Genomic DNA, 18,635 nt, shown 5'->3' on the forward strand with positions numbered 1-18,635 from the left:
TTAAATGTAATGATTGTAATAATTTTCTTTCTTTTGTTGTCACAAAAACTATATTTGTATTAGACAAATTATAAAGTAGATTAAAAACGAGAATCAAAATAAACACAGAGCTCGAGTGAAACACGTCCGTACGCGATTCGTTTATGTAGATAGAAGTGACTGTCTGCTTTATTGTTGTTGTGGCTTCATTTACTTAGCATCAGACTAGTCATGTGAGTATCACTTAGTGTCACTAATATTCGTCACACTGCCCTCCACCTAAGTCTGATCGTCCCGATCAGACAAATCTCTCGATCTAACCGCTGCTAGACTCTCCAATTGAACCACCCTTCTATTTCGTGGTTTCCAATTGTTTGTATGAGGTAGATGACATCACTGATCCTATTCACAACTCTGCACGGGCTTTCCCAACTGCACCAAAATTTGGATGGAACACCTTTCCGCCGGTGACGGTTGTATAGCAGTACCAAATCTCCCTCCCGAAAACCTTCCAAATTATTGTTCTTTTCGTACCTGTGTTTCATCCTAGTACTTATTACCCTGGGCCGTTCCCTCACACTCTGTTCTTTGGCCAATGAACTACTTCGCAGAGCTTGCGGTTGACGGATTGGCTTCGCATAATCAGTATCGTTCTCACGTTTCACAATAGTAGTGCGCCCTGGCTTGAAAATACCCTCGCATTCCTTCTGGGAAATTGTTTCCTTCGTTTTAGTGTGTTTATTTGGTTTTGTCAATGCCAGTGTTTCTACTTTTGATTTCGCTTTATGTGGCCCATTCGTACCATCAACCTTTACCTTTGACTTTCGTGGTCTTTGTCGAGTCTTCTCCACCAGCACTCGCTTACTGCTGAACCCTTTCTCCAAACTGAAGTTAAATGGCACATCCTGGTTCTTATAACGCATCACCCTTCTCTGCATATCGATCTTGATGTCATGGTCAACCAAGAAATCCACTCCCAATATGACTTCATCAACAATCTCCGCCACAACGAATTTGTGTAGAACCATGACCTTCCCAATTAAGACTTCACAGATCACTTCTCCCCGGACTTGTTATACTCGCCAGTGACCGTACGCAACCTTGCTCTAGGTAATGGCTTTACTCTCCTGTTAGCCAAATCAGATCGGATTAAGGAATGAGATGCGCCCGTATCTACAGTCAGTACACGCTACTTGTCATCCACATTTCTTTTGACGGTAAGATTGCTCGAGTTTCTTCCAATTTGCGAGATAGATATCACAGGAAATTCAATAGCTGGGCAAGTTTTCGATCATTACATCTGACGCGCTCTTGCTTATCTCCTCCAGCTTTACGTTTACGACCAGCCAAGTTGGAACTACCAGGGCCGGTGCTGCAATGACGTGCCCTGGCTTTCCACACTTAAAAAGAAGATGCTGGAGATAATTTGTATGAATTGCATGGTTGCAAGTTGACTAGGAATGACAGGAAAACTGGAGCGAGAGGTGGGGGTGTTGCCATATATTGCAAAACGAAAATTCCCCAAAAAATAATTTTTAAATCAAGTTTGAATGATCCAGTGGAGTACATTATTATGGAAGTTGGTAGTAGTTATAATAAATGTTTAATCATATGTGCGTACAACCCTAGCAAATTATTTGAGATGGATGATTTGTTCTCGCAACTGGCCCAACTTTCATGTGGCCCAACTTCCAGAATAATGTGGACTTTAAAATAAATGAAACATTGGTTTATAAACAAGTAAATTTATTTCAGTTTAGTGAAGTTACAGAAGACGATGTATTAAGATGTATGAGTTAAATCTAATGCAGTTGGAAATGATGGTATCAGTCTAAAGTTTTTGAAATTAGTAATCCAGAGCATAGCCCCAACGCTGACTCATATTATCAACTTTCTATAACAAAATCAGCCTTTCCCAGCTCGTGGAAGATAGCGAAAGTCATTCCAGTTGCTAAGAAACCGTCGGCTACATTGTTGACAGATTTTCGCCCGATCATCATATTGCCAGTATTGTCAAAAATCACAGAGTACCTTCCCAACAAACATTTAGGTCAGAAAACGATTAGAAGACGAATCGAATTCTAATGTATTTCTCTAAGATAGAAGGTTAGAGGACGGTTTGCGAAACTGTCGCGAATTATAGCATTCTCGACAAAAAGGGGACTTCGTTCTCGATATCGAGAAAAGGGTTAGAATTCTAATCGAATTCTAACGTCAATTGCTAATGGGTTTCTAATGAGAATTTTTAAGTGAAGCGCAATTAAGTTCAGTTATTTAAAATTAGCGAAATTTTCATTGTTTCATTATATCAGATACTTTTATTTGGTTATAAGCTTATAAATTATAATAAAATATATTATTATTTCCTCAGGATTGAGCTCGGCATTGGTTTGAGGTACGGATGAGGAAGAGTTTTCTTCATGCCATTCAAATAGCCCTTCAATAATCGGCTCGCTTTCCCTTTTTAACTTTCTTGGATTCATTTTCACTTACTAGTATTTATTATTATAAATAAAAAAAACTTATTTCTCAGCTTATAATATTTCCACACAACTTTTCACTAGTTTTATTTTTTTTTGTATAACACTGTGACTGATAATATCGTGCAAATAATCGATAACTGTGACAATAATCATAACATCGCATTTCTAGTGTTTTTCGAATCGTTTCACAGTCGAATTCTAATCGAGTTCTATAACCTAGTTTTCGATTCGAAATGCATTAGAGAACTACATTAGAATTCTAATGTAAAACTACAATATTTCTCTAACCCCAACAAACATTTAGGTTAGAAAACGATTAGAAGACGAATCGAATTCTAATGTAATTATCTAAGGTAGAAGGTTAGAAGACGATTTGCGAAACTGTCGCGAATTATAGCATTCTCGACAAAAAGGGGACTTCGTTCTCGATATCGAGAAAAGGGTTAGAATTCTAATCGAATTCTAACGTCAATTTCTAATGAGTTTCTAATGAGAATTTTGAAGTGATGCGCAATTAAGTTCAAATATTTAAAATCAGCGGAATTTTCATTGTTTCATTATATCAAGTACTTTTATTTGGTTATAAGCTTATGTATTAAGAATGAACATATTTCAAAGGCTTTTTCTATTATACTAAATTAAAACCGTACTTAAAGATTGAACTCAGCGTAGGTTTGAGGTACGGATGAGGAAGCGTTTTCTTCATCAAATAGCACTTCAATAATCTGCTCGCTTTCCTTTTTTAACTTTTTTTGATTAATTTTCACTTACTAGTGTTTATTATTATAAATAAAAAAAACTTATTTCGCAACTTATAATATTACACACAACTTTTTACAATTTTTATCTTGTTTGTATAACACTAAGGATGAGTGATTATGTCGTGCAAATAATCGATAACTGTGACAATGATCATAACATCGCATTTATAGTGTTATTCGAATCGTTTCACAGTGGAATTCTAACCTAGTTCTCTAACCTAGTTTTCGAATCGAAATACATTAGAGAACTACATTAGAATTCTAATGTAAAATTTCAATATTTCTCTAACGTTAGAAACTGTGTCTGCTGGGACGTTAGAAACTGTGTTTGCTGGGTTAATGCCAATGGACTCCTAAGTGAAAATCAGTCTGGTTACAGAGCATTCCATAGTTGCAATACCGCCTTGCTTAAAATTATTGAAGACATTCGTCCAGCGTATGACCGAGGTGATTTAACTGTTCTGGTGCTTTTAGATTTTTCCAAAGCTTTCGATACAGTGGATCATGTGCTGTGAGGTTGCTAGAAAACTATCTACGTAATCTGTGGCAGAAAGTAGTGGTCGGCAACAGTTGCTTGGAAATGAAGCGTCTTGATTCGGGGGTGCCACAGCGATCAATACTTGGTCCGATCTTGTTTACGATGTTTATTAATGATATGACTTATTTCTGCAGGAGTGTATCGATACACTTATATGCTGATGACGCTCAGGTATATTTATCTCGCCCGATTGGTTTATCAGAGGACTTAGTTTTCAGGATGAATGAAGACCTTGAAAGCATCTCTTCCTGGGCAAATGATAACAAAATAAATTTTAACGCGTCCAAGACAAAGGCCACATGTTTTATATATTCCTGGCAATTGGTTGAAACATTGCCATCACTTTCCTTTCAAGGCACGTCAATCAGTTATGAGCCTGTTGTTACTAGTCTTGGGTTTAAATTAAATTCTTATCTTGGGTGCAAGGACCATATAAACTATATTTTGAGCAAAATATACTTTGTATTAAGAAAGTTGTGGTACACTGCGGACTTTGTGCCAATCAATGTTAAATTAAAGCTGGTGAAAACTCTTATAGTTCCACTGATATCATTTGGGGCGACCGTATTCAGCAATATTGATTGTGAGTCACAGAGAAAGTTGCAACTTGCTTTAAATAACTGTGCTAGATATATTTTTTCCAAACGAAAATTTGACCATATATCGGAGTTCTCCATCAAAATCCTTAATGGCAGCCTTGTAAATTTTTTAAATTACCGCAATTTGGTCTTCTTAAATGAACTAATTCATAGAAGGCAGCCTGATTATCTTTTTAGAAATCTAAGTTTCTCTCGATCAGACAGAACTTGCAATCTTATTGTTCCATGGTATAGATATCTCACATCATCTAGAATATTCTTTGTTAGTGCTGTAAAACTTTGGAACTCATTACCAAATAAAATTAAAAATGAACGCAATAGTAGACGCTTTAAATTGGAATTATTTGAATATTTGCAATAGCAGGAAAAAGTATATATCTGTTTCCCACAACTTCATTTTATTAATATTGTATTAAATTATCTATATAGTCAATCTATCCATACAATACATAAATACATCTCTACTATCATTAATATAATTTTTCTTCTCCTTTCTTTTGCTGTCATAGCTCACTTAAAACAAAAAAAAAAAAAACTTGTATAGTTAAGTAATTTATTATTATTATTTTGTAATCGTATTTTAACATATATATACGTACTAGTTTTATTTCCAAATGTTGATGTACTTTAAGAGACAATAGTCTTACTTGTACAAATTGTTAAATAAATTAAATTGAATTGAATTAAAACATTTGATTGCACCATTATTCTTCTGTTGCGTTCCTTTTAAAGCTTCCAAAATTGCGTCTACCCACTCTGGCCTTTCTACTTCCACACGGCGTGCTTTGAAAACTGGCTTACACAGAACCGACGCTGTTTCCTGAATCAGAGCATGTGATACCGTTTCTGCGAATGTAGGTTTTGGGTTTGCATATGTCGCTCGCTTCGTTTCTACGTCCCGTATGCCATTTATAAAACGCTGAATTTTTACCCTCTCGGTGTACTCCACGGGTGCCTCCGCATTTGCCAAATGAGCCAACCTTTCAACATCCGAAGCAAACTCTCATTAGCTTTTTGGTAACGATTTTGCAAACTCAATTTGGTATATCTGTTTTCTATGCTCGCTTACATAACGTCTCTCGACAGCGACCATCAATGCTTCATAGTTGTTCCGCTCTCCTTCGGGAATCGTCTGTAGGATTTCGGCTGCTGGCCCCCTTAATGCTACGAATAGAGCTGCAACTTTATCTTCAGCATTCCAGTTGTTCACTGCTGCGGGCTTGTCAAACTGTAGCTTAAAGACCTTGAAAGGAACAGAACCGTCAAAGGATGGTGCTTTTACCTTTGGATTGCTTGCTGAAACAGCTAGGTGATTTAGTTGTAACTGCTCCATGCGACCTTTTAAATCATCTACTTCTGCCTGAAATTGAGCCATTTTTGCATCCTGTGCTTCCGGTTTTGATGATACCTGTTCCAAAATTTCTGCCGACATTTCAGATATACGTGCCTCTTGCGCTTCCAATTGAGATGCCATATATGTCTTTTGGTCTTCCAGTTGAGATGACACTTGCGACGTCATTTCTGAAATACGTGCCTCCTTTGATTCCAGTTGGGATGCGATATATGTCTTCTGCTCTTCGAGCTGTGCTGACATATTTGTGGATATTTGTGATGACATTTCTGTTGTGTGTTTCTCCTGTGCTTCCATCTTGGATGTTACTGTCGATGTTTGTGCAGATATTGCAGCCAAAATCGTGTTAAATTTTTGTTGTTGTCGCGTCGCCATCAAGATGAAAGACATACTCTTCCACGTTAATTCCTTTTGCTTCCATTGCCTCCCGTAGTCTTGCCTGAAGTTCGAGTTTATTGCCTGTTGTATTCGATGCACGGCTCTCCAACTCTTCACTTAACTTTGCCATGTCCAAGTTGTATTCGAAATATTCGGAATTTATGCAACAATTCCTCTTCTGATACCAATTGTGACGAATTTAGGGCAATTCCTCTTATTTGCAACCTTCTACTAACGTTCGAATCACTAAATTGTTGAATAAATAATTCCACTATTCAATAATGCAAAATAGCCTTTATAAGTACTTCTACTACTCAACAGATATCGTGCTTAAATCAAACTGATTCGTTGCGCCTCAGCTGCTGCTGCTTTTATACTTTTTGGTTTCCTCGTTGACACATTTCTAGGCGTTTCTATTTCTAGAATTTGCTACCAGCTATAAAATTACCAGCTATAACATAACTACAGATGCACGTTATAGCTTCCCATATGCGCGTGTATATGTGAGTGATCCTTCCACAGATGATTGCCTACTTTTGGGAGCATCTCAGATAAGATATGTGCATGTGTTTGTGCGTCTCTCTCCGCTGCGTGTACGTACATATGTGTAGACATAATGATTGATTCGTTTATGTAGATACAAATGACTGTCTGTTTTATTGTTGTTGTGGCTTCATTTACTTAGCATCAGGTTAGTGGTGTGAGTATCACTTAGTGTACAGTACTCTACATTTATGTGAGCGGAGAAACATCTGGAAAGAACGGAGCAATATGGAACGATCCATCGGTTGTCGACGTTGTCCCATTAGAAAGTACATGGGTATAGCCACCGTCCGCTGAAGACCTTCGCCTATATTTTGGATATCCATCTTCCCCGGTCTGCGTATGCTGTTGGAGCTACCGTGGGTATCGTTTTGAGCATCGTCCATTCAACATGCAGGGCGATGATAAATTATCAACCCCACATGGGCCATGGGTCATATTTTTAGTAATTATTTCATACAACATCGGATCTTCGTCTTTATTTGGAATTTCCGCTGATGTAATGCGATCCATGTCATCGGGAAGAATTTTATCTATTAGCTAAATTAAAATACATATGCGCGTAAGGTAAACCTCGCCATTCAACAGTAAACATATGCCATCTAACTTTTCCAAAAATATCTTGTTTTGTAATTAAACTCATGAGTTGGTGTAGTTTGATATGGAATACTCTTGACACAATGTCATAGCGTCCACTTGGTCGTTGATTAAGAAACAATTCGTTTTTGATTTCACTCCACTGGATTGCATGTGAATGTTATAAATAAGTCAGGGCTTCCATAATGACGGACATATTAGAGGGCTTCTTGTGTACGTTCATGCAAATATCGAGGCGATCCAGTAAATGAAGACGGCAAAATTACTAACTGAGCAATATTTTCAGGATTGCAATCTTCGTTAACAGCATCCCTGAGATGTATATAACTATTTGCACGTAACGTCTTTTGGTGTGCTCTTATAAAGTTCAACCTTTTGGCCATCAGTTTAGCAGCTATGTCCACACAGTATCGGTTAAAGAGATATCCATATCTATGAAGCGCATTAAAGCTATTTTCTCTAATCATAATTTTATATGCATAAAATTGTATACATGAAACTGTTTTTTGTGGGTTAGATGCCCCACTGCTTGGAGAAGTTTGAGGTATACATATTTATGCTGTAACCGCCCTCATCATTTAAAAATATGATTGGGTTGCAAGGGGTCCTATGAAGGATGAATTTCTGACACACGATGGCCAGTGTTATCGTGGGAGGGTAGCACAATATGGCGGGGACCAGAATTTCCGTCAACTATCAAGACTGCGACCTCGCCTGTAGTCGGGGCATTATATTTACCACGGTGTTCATTAACAGGGCGATTGTCGGAGCAGAATTTCTTGAATCAATTTCAAAATATCTCTTTGAAGAGTTGGTGGAGCATTTTGGCGCAACGAAAGCTGCTCCTCTTGGGAAGAAAAATATATTTGTAAAAATTTTGGAACCATGTTGGGCGGTGGTAATAAACTGTCCATATATTTTGAAAGTTGGCATGAAATTACCTTCTCTAATTTCATTACCGCCAGACGAAGTCATAGCGAAACAACCATTGTAATTTCTTATGTTTTGTTTAAAATGACTGGACGACGTATGCTCTCCTGTAAGCAGCGCTTTGATTGCTGGCGGAGACTTACCGATATCACTTAATTTGACCCGACTTACTACAGCACATACCTGGTGTTTCATTTGCCCACTTCCTAGCCTTACAAAAAATGCAAATTTCACTTATGCGGCCAATGAAAAGTGGAGAATTTTCCATATAATTCAGATGTGGTCTGTAGTAAAATGCTGACTTCAGACCAATCGCCCTTTGCCTGTTGTTCAATGCTCGCAACCTTTCATTTTAACTCTCCCGTTTGTTCCAAAAAGCATCATACTTCGCTAATAAATATCAGAATTGAAAATAAGGTAAAGGGAGGAAGAGACAGAAAGAGCGCGTTTATTATTTTCTTAAGCTACATACATATGTGTTGCTTTGTTTGTAGCAAATCAATATCAAAGCAAATCACATCTTGGATTCGCATATAATGTGTGTTTCTAATCAACTTTACTACATACATAAGTACATATGTGTTGTTTTGTACGGAATAGACTGTTCTGATTTTCAGTGGTTGTCGCAAAATAATAACAAAGCAAAAAACTCGTGCATTTGCCTAGAGCGAAATGCCACACTCTTTGGCTGTGAGTATATGTATCTCTTTACAAACACAAAGTTGTTTTTGTTGGCCCGCTGTAGCTTGGGTTTGGCCATCGAAAAGTCTTATGCTTGCATTATTTGGGGGTTTTCATAAACTTTATCCTAAAAATAAAGGGCTTTAGTTTGTGAAAATGGAAAAAACAAAAAGCGCAGGGTGTTCATTTGCGCCAATACTTTCTTTAAAAAAAAAATTCATTAAAATCGGTTTGGTACTTCTTGAGATAAGCCGTTACAAATAGTGCCCATATACGCCTTTTTATATAATTAGTATAGATTTGAAATGTCATTAAGTATTCGGTAAAGGTAAAAATACCTGTTCGTAATACTTAAAATTTCAATCATTTATTTCAGATCAGGTTTGGCTATCCACGGAGTAGATTTCAACAATATTAATAATGATAAAGCTTAGAAAGTGTGATATACTTATTGCTTTCTTGTTAACATTTAAGTTTGCGGTTGTTGTACATCTCCAGCGAACCACTGACATAATTCCTGATCAACATAATCATAGCATACCTTTATTAAATAAACTGAATAAAGATGTAAAAAATCAAGATAATGGTGCTTTAAATAATTCCGTGGAAGTGTCATCAAAGTCAGCAAGATCTTTCCACAACCTTATTGATCCAGTCAATGTAGAATTTTCAATAGATTCAGACCTAACACTCCAAAGCAACGAAAGGCCCGCACATGTAACAGAGCCCATACAACGAAAAGAAAAGGTTGATGTTGAATCTACAAGCGAAGCTCACAATGAGATTCGTGCGAATGAAGATATTAACATTAATAATAGTGATGATTTACCAAAATATGAAAATGTCGAATATGAGGAGCGATCATCTGGCACTATATTGTCTAAGATTAATGCAGGTGATTCGGGTAATGCCTTGCCGATATTTCTAACAGAACCAGAAAATGTTTTTGTTATTAAGAATCGACCAGCTATTCTTAAATGTAAAGCTGCACATGCTCTTCAGGTAAATGCTGTGAATATTTTTCAAATAAACACCGTGCTGAAAAGTTGTATATTTCAATTTATTAGTTACATTTCAAGTGCAGCGGCAGCTCTCAACCTCCTCCATCAACTCATGACAAACATGTCGATCCTCATACTGGCGTTCATGTTGAAGAAGTAACAGCTACCATACATCGGGATTTGGTTGATGAATATTTTGGTAAAGGACCCTTTAAATGTGAATGTCATGCATGGTCTTCCCGTGGTGTTGCCAAAAGTCAAGCGGCTACTATAAGCATTGCATGTAAGTTGATTAAAACCTATTTCAATAGTGGCCTTCCATTTTTCGTAAAGCTCTTAGCAACATAGAAATAAAAAACAATCCGACAAATTGTTTGAAAATCTATAATTTTATTTAAAAAATTATGTGTATAATACTGTAAACACGCAACATCTATATATATAAAAATGAAATGATGTTCGTTCCTGTCCATGTTTTGGGGCCGATACGAGGCCAATGTTATTCGTTCTTTTTTCATATTATAGGGATCAAATAGGGGAAGGTTTTTAGCAAAAAAAAGTTTTAAAAAATTTCTAGCGTCTTGAGATATAAGTCAAAACGTGGGCCCGGATAACCCTACGATGTGTTTGTATAATATGGGTATCAAATGGAAGCTTCTGATGAGTACTTTAATATGGGATACTTTTTGTACCCCTAGGTGACTAGGGTCTCGAGATATAGGCCAAAACGTGGACCCAGATACCCGTAGAATGTGTTTATACAATATGGATATCAAATGAAAGCTGTTGATGAGTTCTTTAGCAGAGGGTAATTTTCATACATCTGAGTGACTAGGGTCTCGAGATATTGCCCCAAACGTGGATCAGAATAACCTTAGGATGTGTTTTTACATTATGGGTATCAAATGGAAGCTATTAATGAGTACTTCAATATGGGTATCAAAAGGAAGCTGTGCTGATGAGTGGTCATTTTTCTCTAGGTGACGTATGTCACATTTCGTTGCTGGCTGAACATTTCTACTGTTTTGTATTTGTTATACAAACGACGCTTCTGTTCCGTTAATTTGTATGCAGTTCAACTGTGAGCAGTGTTCGGACTTCTACCACTAAAGTGGTAGATCTACCACCTATTTTTAAGTTTGCGTGCTAGAAGTGGTAGAACTTATATTTCAGGAGAAAGGTCATTATCGATATCGAAATCGCTATCGTTATCGAAATAGTTGTCGGTATCAATATCGAAATCATTTTCGATATCATTATCGAAACGTTACCGATATGTTGTTGTTGTTGTTGTAGCGATTAGGTTACTCCCCGAAGGCTTTGGGGAGTGTTATCGATGTGATGATCCTTTGTCGGATACAGATCCGATACGCTCCGGTAACACAGCACCATTAAGGTGCTGGCCCGACCATCTCGGGAACGATTTATATGGCCACATTGAAACCTTCAGGCCATCCCTCCCTCCCCACCCCCAAGTTCCATGAAGAGCTTGGGGTCGCCAGAGCCTCGTCTGTTAGTGAAACGGGATTCGCCGCTCGAAGGTGAGGTTGACAATTGGGTTGGAGAAGCTATATATTGCGCTACACAACCCCTTGAATCCCACGTTACCGATATCGTTATCGATATCGAAATCGCTATCGATATTGAAATCGTTATCGCTATCGAAATCGATATCAAAATCGTTGTCGACATTATTACCCGTACCCATCCATACCCGACATTGTACATCTTACATCTAACATCTTACATCTTACATCATACATCTTACATCCCCCATATCCATACCATCCTCCATATACATACCCATACTCACCCATACCTTACATCGTACATCTTACATCTTACATCTCACATTCCAAATTCCCCCATACCGTGAGCAAAGATGTTTACACATCAATATTCACATATGATAATAACATAGATGTTAAGTAATGATTAGATAATGCTAATGTTTGCTAATTAACCTTCATTTGCGAAATTCTCTAATTCATTAAACAATTAGAAATAGTTCCACTAATTCCCAATAGATAATTGAAATTTTTTTCTAATGGTAAATCTAATTGCAATTAGTTGCCATTAGCAAAAAAATTGTTTTACTTTTACAATTAGAAATTTAATTGACTTCTGCTAATGCAATTAGATATTCAATTAGCTCGAATTAGAATCAATTATTTTGATAAAGATACATTTTTTTCAAAGAATGATTGAAGTGAACGAATAATGATGTAAATAAATATAAATAATTGATTCTAATTCGAGCTAATTGAATATCTAATTGCATTAGCAGAAGTCAATTAGATTCCTAATTGTAAAGGTAAACCAATTTTTTTTGCTAATGGCAACTAATTGCAATTAGATTTACCATTAGAAAAAAAATTTCAATTATATAATGGGAATTAGTTGAACTATTTCTAATTGTTTAATGAATTAGAGAATATAAACCAATTGAATCAATTACTAATTCTAATTGGAATTTAACATTTATGGATAATAATAATCTCACAAATGTGATTTTTTTTAATTTAGGCGCAGAAACGAATAAAAAGGTTAGCTCTATGAATTATTATTCATATCGATTAATGATTCGTGAAAATGAAGAATCTCACATTCTGAAATGCAGAAGATTGCTCCACTAATTTGTCGTGGATATGTATGCAAAAATTGAGACCGAGCGCTTAAACTATGTCAAATTCAACCAGACTAAGTTACGGTCCGAGGAATGCATTCACTTACGGGATGCAGTGAATAACGATGGAAATGTGAATGAAATCGGTAGAATGATCATATTACCAGCAACATATACTGGTAGCCGGCGACACATGCATGAATATGCACAGGATGCCATGGCGTATGTTCGCGCTAATTAACGGCCGGATCTGTTTATTACTTTTACATGCAATCCGCAATGGAGTGAAATCAAAGACCATTTGTTTCCTGGCCAATCCCCAATTGATCGACACGACATAACTTCACGTATTTTCAAACTAAAACTAAAATCACTTATGGGCTTTATTGTCAAACATAGTGTTTGGAGATTTGCGTTGTTATATGTATTCCGTTGAATGGCAAAAGCGGGGATTACCGCACGTACACATTTCTATTTGGTTGGTTGATAAAATTACACCGGACCAAATTGATAGTGTGATATCAGCTAAAATACCGGATCAAACGATTGATCCAGATTTGTTCGAAGTCGTCACAAAAGATATGATACATGGACCTTGCGGTGCATTGAATGTGAGCTCTCCGTGCATGGAAAATGTTCGAAGCGATACCCGCGAGCATTAATTTCGGATACGGTCACAGGTGATGATGGCATATCGTCGTCGATCCACTGATCACAATGGTAAATCAACGATAATTAAGATGGGAAATCAAAATAATGAAGTTGACAATCGTTGGATTGTTCCATATTGTCCATTGTTGTCCAAAACATTCAAAGCGCATATTAACGTGGAATAATGTAATTCAGTTAAATCAATTAAATACATTTGCAAATATGTAAATAAAAGAAGCGATATGGCTGTATTCGGTGCACTCCAAAATGACAACGACGAGATTAAAAAATGTCAAATGGGACGTTATATAAGCAGTAACGAAGCGATATGGCAAATGTTTTCATTCCCAATACACGAAAGACATTCAACAGTCGTTCGTTTAGCGGTTCACCTTGAAAATGGCCAACGCGTTTATTTTACTTCTGAAAATGCAGCGATTAGAGCAACAAGTGCATCGCCTACAACTTTGGCTGCCTTTTTTCATTTATGTCAATCGGACTATTTTGCAAGAACATTGCTATATGCAGAAGTGCCAAAATATTTCACATGGGATAAATCCTGGAAAATATTTCAAAGGCGAAAACAAGGAAAACCAGTTGAAGGTCATCCTAATGTGTTCTCAACAGATGCATTAGGACGCATTTATGCAGTTCATCCAAATAATGCCGAGTGTTTTTACTTGCTATTGTTGTTAGTTAATGTTCGTGGCCCAACATCATTCCAAGCTTTAAGAACAATTAATTGTGAATTGTGCGCTACATATCGTGAAGCATGTCAACAATTAAATTTGTTGGAGGACATTGCCGTTTCAGCTGTAATAGCCAGTCCACATCAAATACGAACATATAATAATTGACATGTGCTCCCCATCTAATCCATTGGAATTATGGAATAATTTCAAAGATTATATGGCAGATGATATTTTCAACCAAATGCGTCGAAATACTGAACATTATGAATTGGAATTCACATTGAAAATTTACAATGAAGCATTGATAAGGATTGACGACATTTGTTTGTCGATGTCAAACAAATCGTTAGTACAATTGGGCATGCCAGCAGCAAATCGTCCAATGCATGATATGTATGTTCAATCGAGAACTGGAGCGTGAATACCATTATGATTGTAATGAACTAAACACATTTGTAACATCAAATTTAACAAAATTGAATGACCAACAGCAACATGTTTATGATACAATCATGAATAATGTTAGCCATGGAACTGGTGGATTGTTTTTCTTGGATGCTCCTGGGGGAACACGCAAGACCTTTTTGATTTCATTGATATTAGCAACAACTCGGTCAGATAATAACGTTGCATTGGCACTCGCTTCTTCCGGAATTGCGGCTACATTACTGGAAGGCGGTCGCACAGCACATTCTGCATTAAAGTTGCCTTTGAATATGCAGGTAAATGAATCACCAACATGTAATATTTCGAGAACATCTGGAATGGCAAAAGTTCTTAAAGTATGTAAGCTTATCGTATGGGACAAGTGTACTATGGCACACAAGAAATCATTGGAAGCACTTGATAAAACTTTGAAAGATCTACGAGGAAGTCAAACAGTCTTTGGAGGTGTCATGATTTTATTGGCTGGAGATTTCAGGCAAACATTACCTGTGATACCAAAATTCACGGCTGCAGATGAAATCAATGCATGTTTAAATTCATCGTATTTATGGAGACATGTAAACACGCTTACACTTACTACAAACGTACGTGTTCAACTACAGGACGTTCCGTCATCAGCTGAATTTTCACAGCAATTGTTGAAAATCGAAGTGGCCAAATGTCTGTGGATCCAACAGGAATGATTACATTGCCTAACAATTCTGCACTTTTGCACAGTCTATAGAGGCATTGATACAAAGTGTATTTCCAAACATAGTTCACCATTACAAAAACTATGATTGGCTCAGGGAAAGAGCAATTTTAGCTGGGAAAATAAGGACGTCAATGATATAAATGCAGCTATTCTGGATCAAACACCTGGTGACATAGTTGCATATAAGTCAATGGACGCTATTACTGACCAAGATGATGTCGTAAATTATCCAACTGAATTTTTAAACTAACTCAAGTTTCCAGGACTACCAGCTCATAATTTACTATTAAAAATTGGAGCACCGATTATTATGCTGCGCAACATTAATGTGCCACGACTTTGCAACGGTACCAGACTCGATGTGAAGAAGCTAATGGGTAACGTTATCGAAGCACCAATTTTGAAAGGGAAGTACAAAAGAGAAGACGTTTTGATACCCAGAATTCCACTGATTCCGACGGATTTACCATTCGATTTCAAACGTTTGCATTTCCCTATTCGCCTTGCCTTCGCTATAACAATTAATAAGGCGCAAGGACAGTCTACAAATGTGCGGTATTAATTTAGAAAACCCAATTCTTTCTCGTGGACAATTGTATGTAGCTTGCTCACGAGTAGGCAAACCATCGTCATTATTCATTTACGCGAAAGATGGAAAAACCAAAAACGTCTACCAAAAAGTGTTACAATAAAGTTCGAATGAAATTGTATCAAAGATTTTGCTTTGTTTCGTATTAATTTTATTCTCCTTCAGCAAATTGAATTTATCGCCTAGCGAAGCGGGCGAGGGTACGCTAGTAATAAATAAATGTAAGGCGCGATAACCTCCGAAGAGATTTTAGGCCGAGCTTCTCTTCCTTTTTGCGTCGTGCTCCTTTTTAATTTTTCCTACAAATTGGCGGGACGGGACCTACTTGTTTTATGCCGACTCCGAACGGCGTCTGCGAAACAGATGAGTTTTCACTGAGAGCTTTTCATGGCAGAAATATACTCGGAGTGCTTGCCAAACACTGCCGAGGGGCGACCCCGCTTAGAAAAATTTTCTTCTAATCGAAAAACCTTATTTCTAAAATTTGTATGTTGCTTTGCCCGGGGTGTGAACCGAGGGCATTCGGTGTGGTAGGCGGAGCACGCTACTATCACACCACGGTGGCCGCCGCACAACAGCCGTGGTATAATCGCCAGGTGATGTAAACTATCGATTGTCCCTACACCATTTACAGATTTAAATGAGAAAATGCCAATTCGCTATGAGAATAGTCAGTTTTTAATTACAGACAAAAGTGTCATTTGTAATTGAGAAAAGCAAGTTGTAAAAAGGAAAGTACCGTTTTTAGTCGTTTTTAAACATACTAATAAAATTTTCTGAGGTTTGGACGTTTTGAGATACATAGTTGAATGTTAAATATTATATGCTCCTTCATTGCAGTAAAACTGAAAAAGCCACAAACACATACTGGTTGCAAAGGTAGCAATATTTTACAGTACGAGAGACGCTTTTCAATAAGGAGATTTGCTCCGTCTTGCCAGGGTCACGGATTGTTTATATCCTTCGACAAAATATGAAAGACTACTACAGCACCCCATTGTGAAGTAAAACCATGCATCAGTATGAGGCGTACAAAATTGGCACATAAAATAACAAAATATGAGGAAAAAATTATCGGATGACACTCATTATCATTCATGGCCGCGTAGGTGAGACGTCCTTTTACGCGTAGCAGACCTGAATCGTCCTACGAGGGACGTTTGGCCGAAGTATCTAAGTTGAGCATTCGAAATGAGACGAATCTTTGCTCGATTTAGCTCCTCATATGTGAGAGTTGAGGTGAGGGGAATGGGCAGTTTTTTGGCTTTATGGATAAACCGAAGCATGAAAGCTACTACTCTAAGAGCTCTTGAGTAGGAGTAGAAGCGTTCTAAAAGATCGGTACTTTCAGAGACGTGGAATGCCTCTATTTTCATCTGTTCTGGAGGAGATGAGTGGTTTGGAGTATTGTTTGGCCAGAGAGTGGGTGGTTTTGTTAACCATTCAGGGCCTTGCCACCAGAGAGAGCTTTCAGCGAGTTCCCCAGGGGTGGTTCCTCGTGTTCCGAGGTCAGCTGGGTTGTCGCCGCTTGATACATGTCGCTACCTTGCATTGCTCACGTTATTGATAATCTGCGACGTCCTGTTTGCGACATAAGTTTTCCAAATTCATGGTGCCTTTTCCAGCCAGGCGAGTACGATGGAGGAATCGGTCCATAGTGCTAACTCATGACAGGGGAGGTTCAGTTGGGATAAAATCTGTTTCACCAGCTTTGAGAGAAGGACCGCGCCACAAAGTTCCAAACGTGGTAGTGAGATCGTTTGCAAAGGTGCAACTTTGCTTTTCGCCGCTAGTAGGCAGGTTATTGTTTCGCTTTGCTGAACTCGTATATACACACATGCGCAGAAGGCCTTTTCCGACGCATCTGAAAAGCCGTGGACTTGGATTGCGCTATCCGGGCTGAATTGTAACCAACGGGGTATTTTGATGTCTTTGATTGATGGGAGACTTTTGCGGAAAGAGTTCCATCTATCTAGAGAGTTGGTCTTGACATCTTCGTCCCAGTCTGTTCCTTCCATCCATAGTTGTTGTAGGAGGGTTTTCGCTGCTATCATTATGGGCGATAGCCATCCTGCCGGGTCAAAAAGCTTCGCGACAGCTGATAATATCTGTCGTTTTGTGGCGGAATTTGCGTCGGGGAGTGGATGTACTTGGTATGAAAACGTGTCAGTGAGGGCGTTCCATTTTATTCCTAGTGTTTTTGTGGAGCTTGTCTCTTGGAATTGGAGAAATTCTGAGTCTAGAATGTCAGACTGGGGTATATCATTTAGCAGGTCTTTGTGGTTAGCAGTTTTCTTTTTCAATGGAAATCCTGCTGATTTAAGTACATCGATCGTTTGGGATATCGACTCGCTGACTGATGTGAGGTTATGACCACCGGAGAGAATGTCATCAACATATGTATGTTTCGTCGACTAAAATTTTGGAGATTTTTGGATACTTTTGTTCGGAGTACTTGGCCAATTCGTGGAGCGTTCTAATGGCCAAGTATGGGGCACAGTTGACGCCAAACGTAACTGTTTTTAATTTGAAGTCCTCTATCGGACCGTCGGGGGATCTGCGAAACAGAATTCTCTGGAAATCTTGGTCTTCCTTGTAAACGTATATCTGGCGATACATTTTTTCAATGTCGCCGTTGAAGACATATCTATACAGTCGCCATTTAAGAATGATAAACATCAGGTCATTTTGGAGAGTGGGACCTGTGTATAGTACGTCATTGAGTGAGAGACCTGAGTAAGAAAATTTAGAGGCATTGAAAACCACTCTAACTTTGGTAGTCATGCTGTCGGGTTTTATCACTGCGTGATGTGGGAGGTAAAAAGAGAGGTATTTACCATCACGTATAATTTCGCGTGAGCTTGTGGGTTTCATGTGGTCGAGTGTTAAATATTCGTCCAGGACCTTGGTGTACGTTGCTTTGAGTTCCGGTTTCCTTTCGAGGCTTCGTTCGATGCTCAGGTATTGTTGTTGTGCAGCTGGTCTAGAGTGCCCTAATGCCATTGAGTCGGGAAATGTGGACTTGAATGGGAGTTTCACCATGTATCGTCCGTCTGCTCGCCGATAAGTTGTCTCTCTGTATAGTTCTTCACAGA

At 38.0% G+C, this 18,635-nt stretch overlaps 1 protein-coding gene across 8 annotated transcripts in view; it reads left to right on the forward strand.

Annotated features, from left to right (window-relative positions):
* unc-5 overlaps positions 1 to 18,635 on the forward strand; it is a 259,848-nt gene that overhangs the window by 106,099 nt on the left and 135,114 nt on the right. For 6 of the 8 annotated variants that reach the window (XR_010950898.1, XM_067773164.1, XM_067773170.1 and 3 more), the window contains exons 2-3: positions 9,217 to 9,842; positions 9,908 to 10,124. Coding sequence is in view for 7 of the 8 variants with exons in the window: in XM_067773164.1 (XP_067629265.1) it covers positions 9,261 to 9,842; positions 9,908 to 10,124 (799 nt within the window). In the remaining variant the exon portion in view is untranslated. The remainder of the gene's footprint in view (positions 1 to 9,216; positions 9,843 to 9,907; positions 10,125 to 18,635) is intronic. The other 2 variants (XM_067773166.1, XM_067773168.1) reach the window with 1 other exon arrangement.

This window comes from Eurosta solidaginis, chromosome 3 (assembly GCF_040869045.1).
Source record: "Eurosta solidaginis isolate ZX-2024a chromosome 3, ASM4086904v1, whole genome shotgun sequence".
NCBI classification, from domain to species: domain Eukaryota; kingdom Metazoa; phylum Arthropoda; class Insecta; order Diptera; family Tephritidae; genus Eurosta; species Eurosta solidaginis.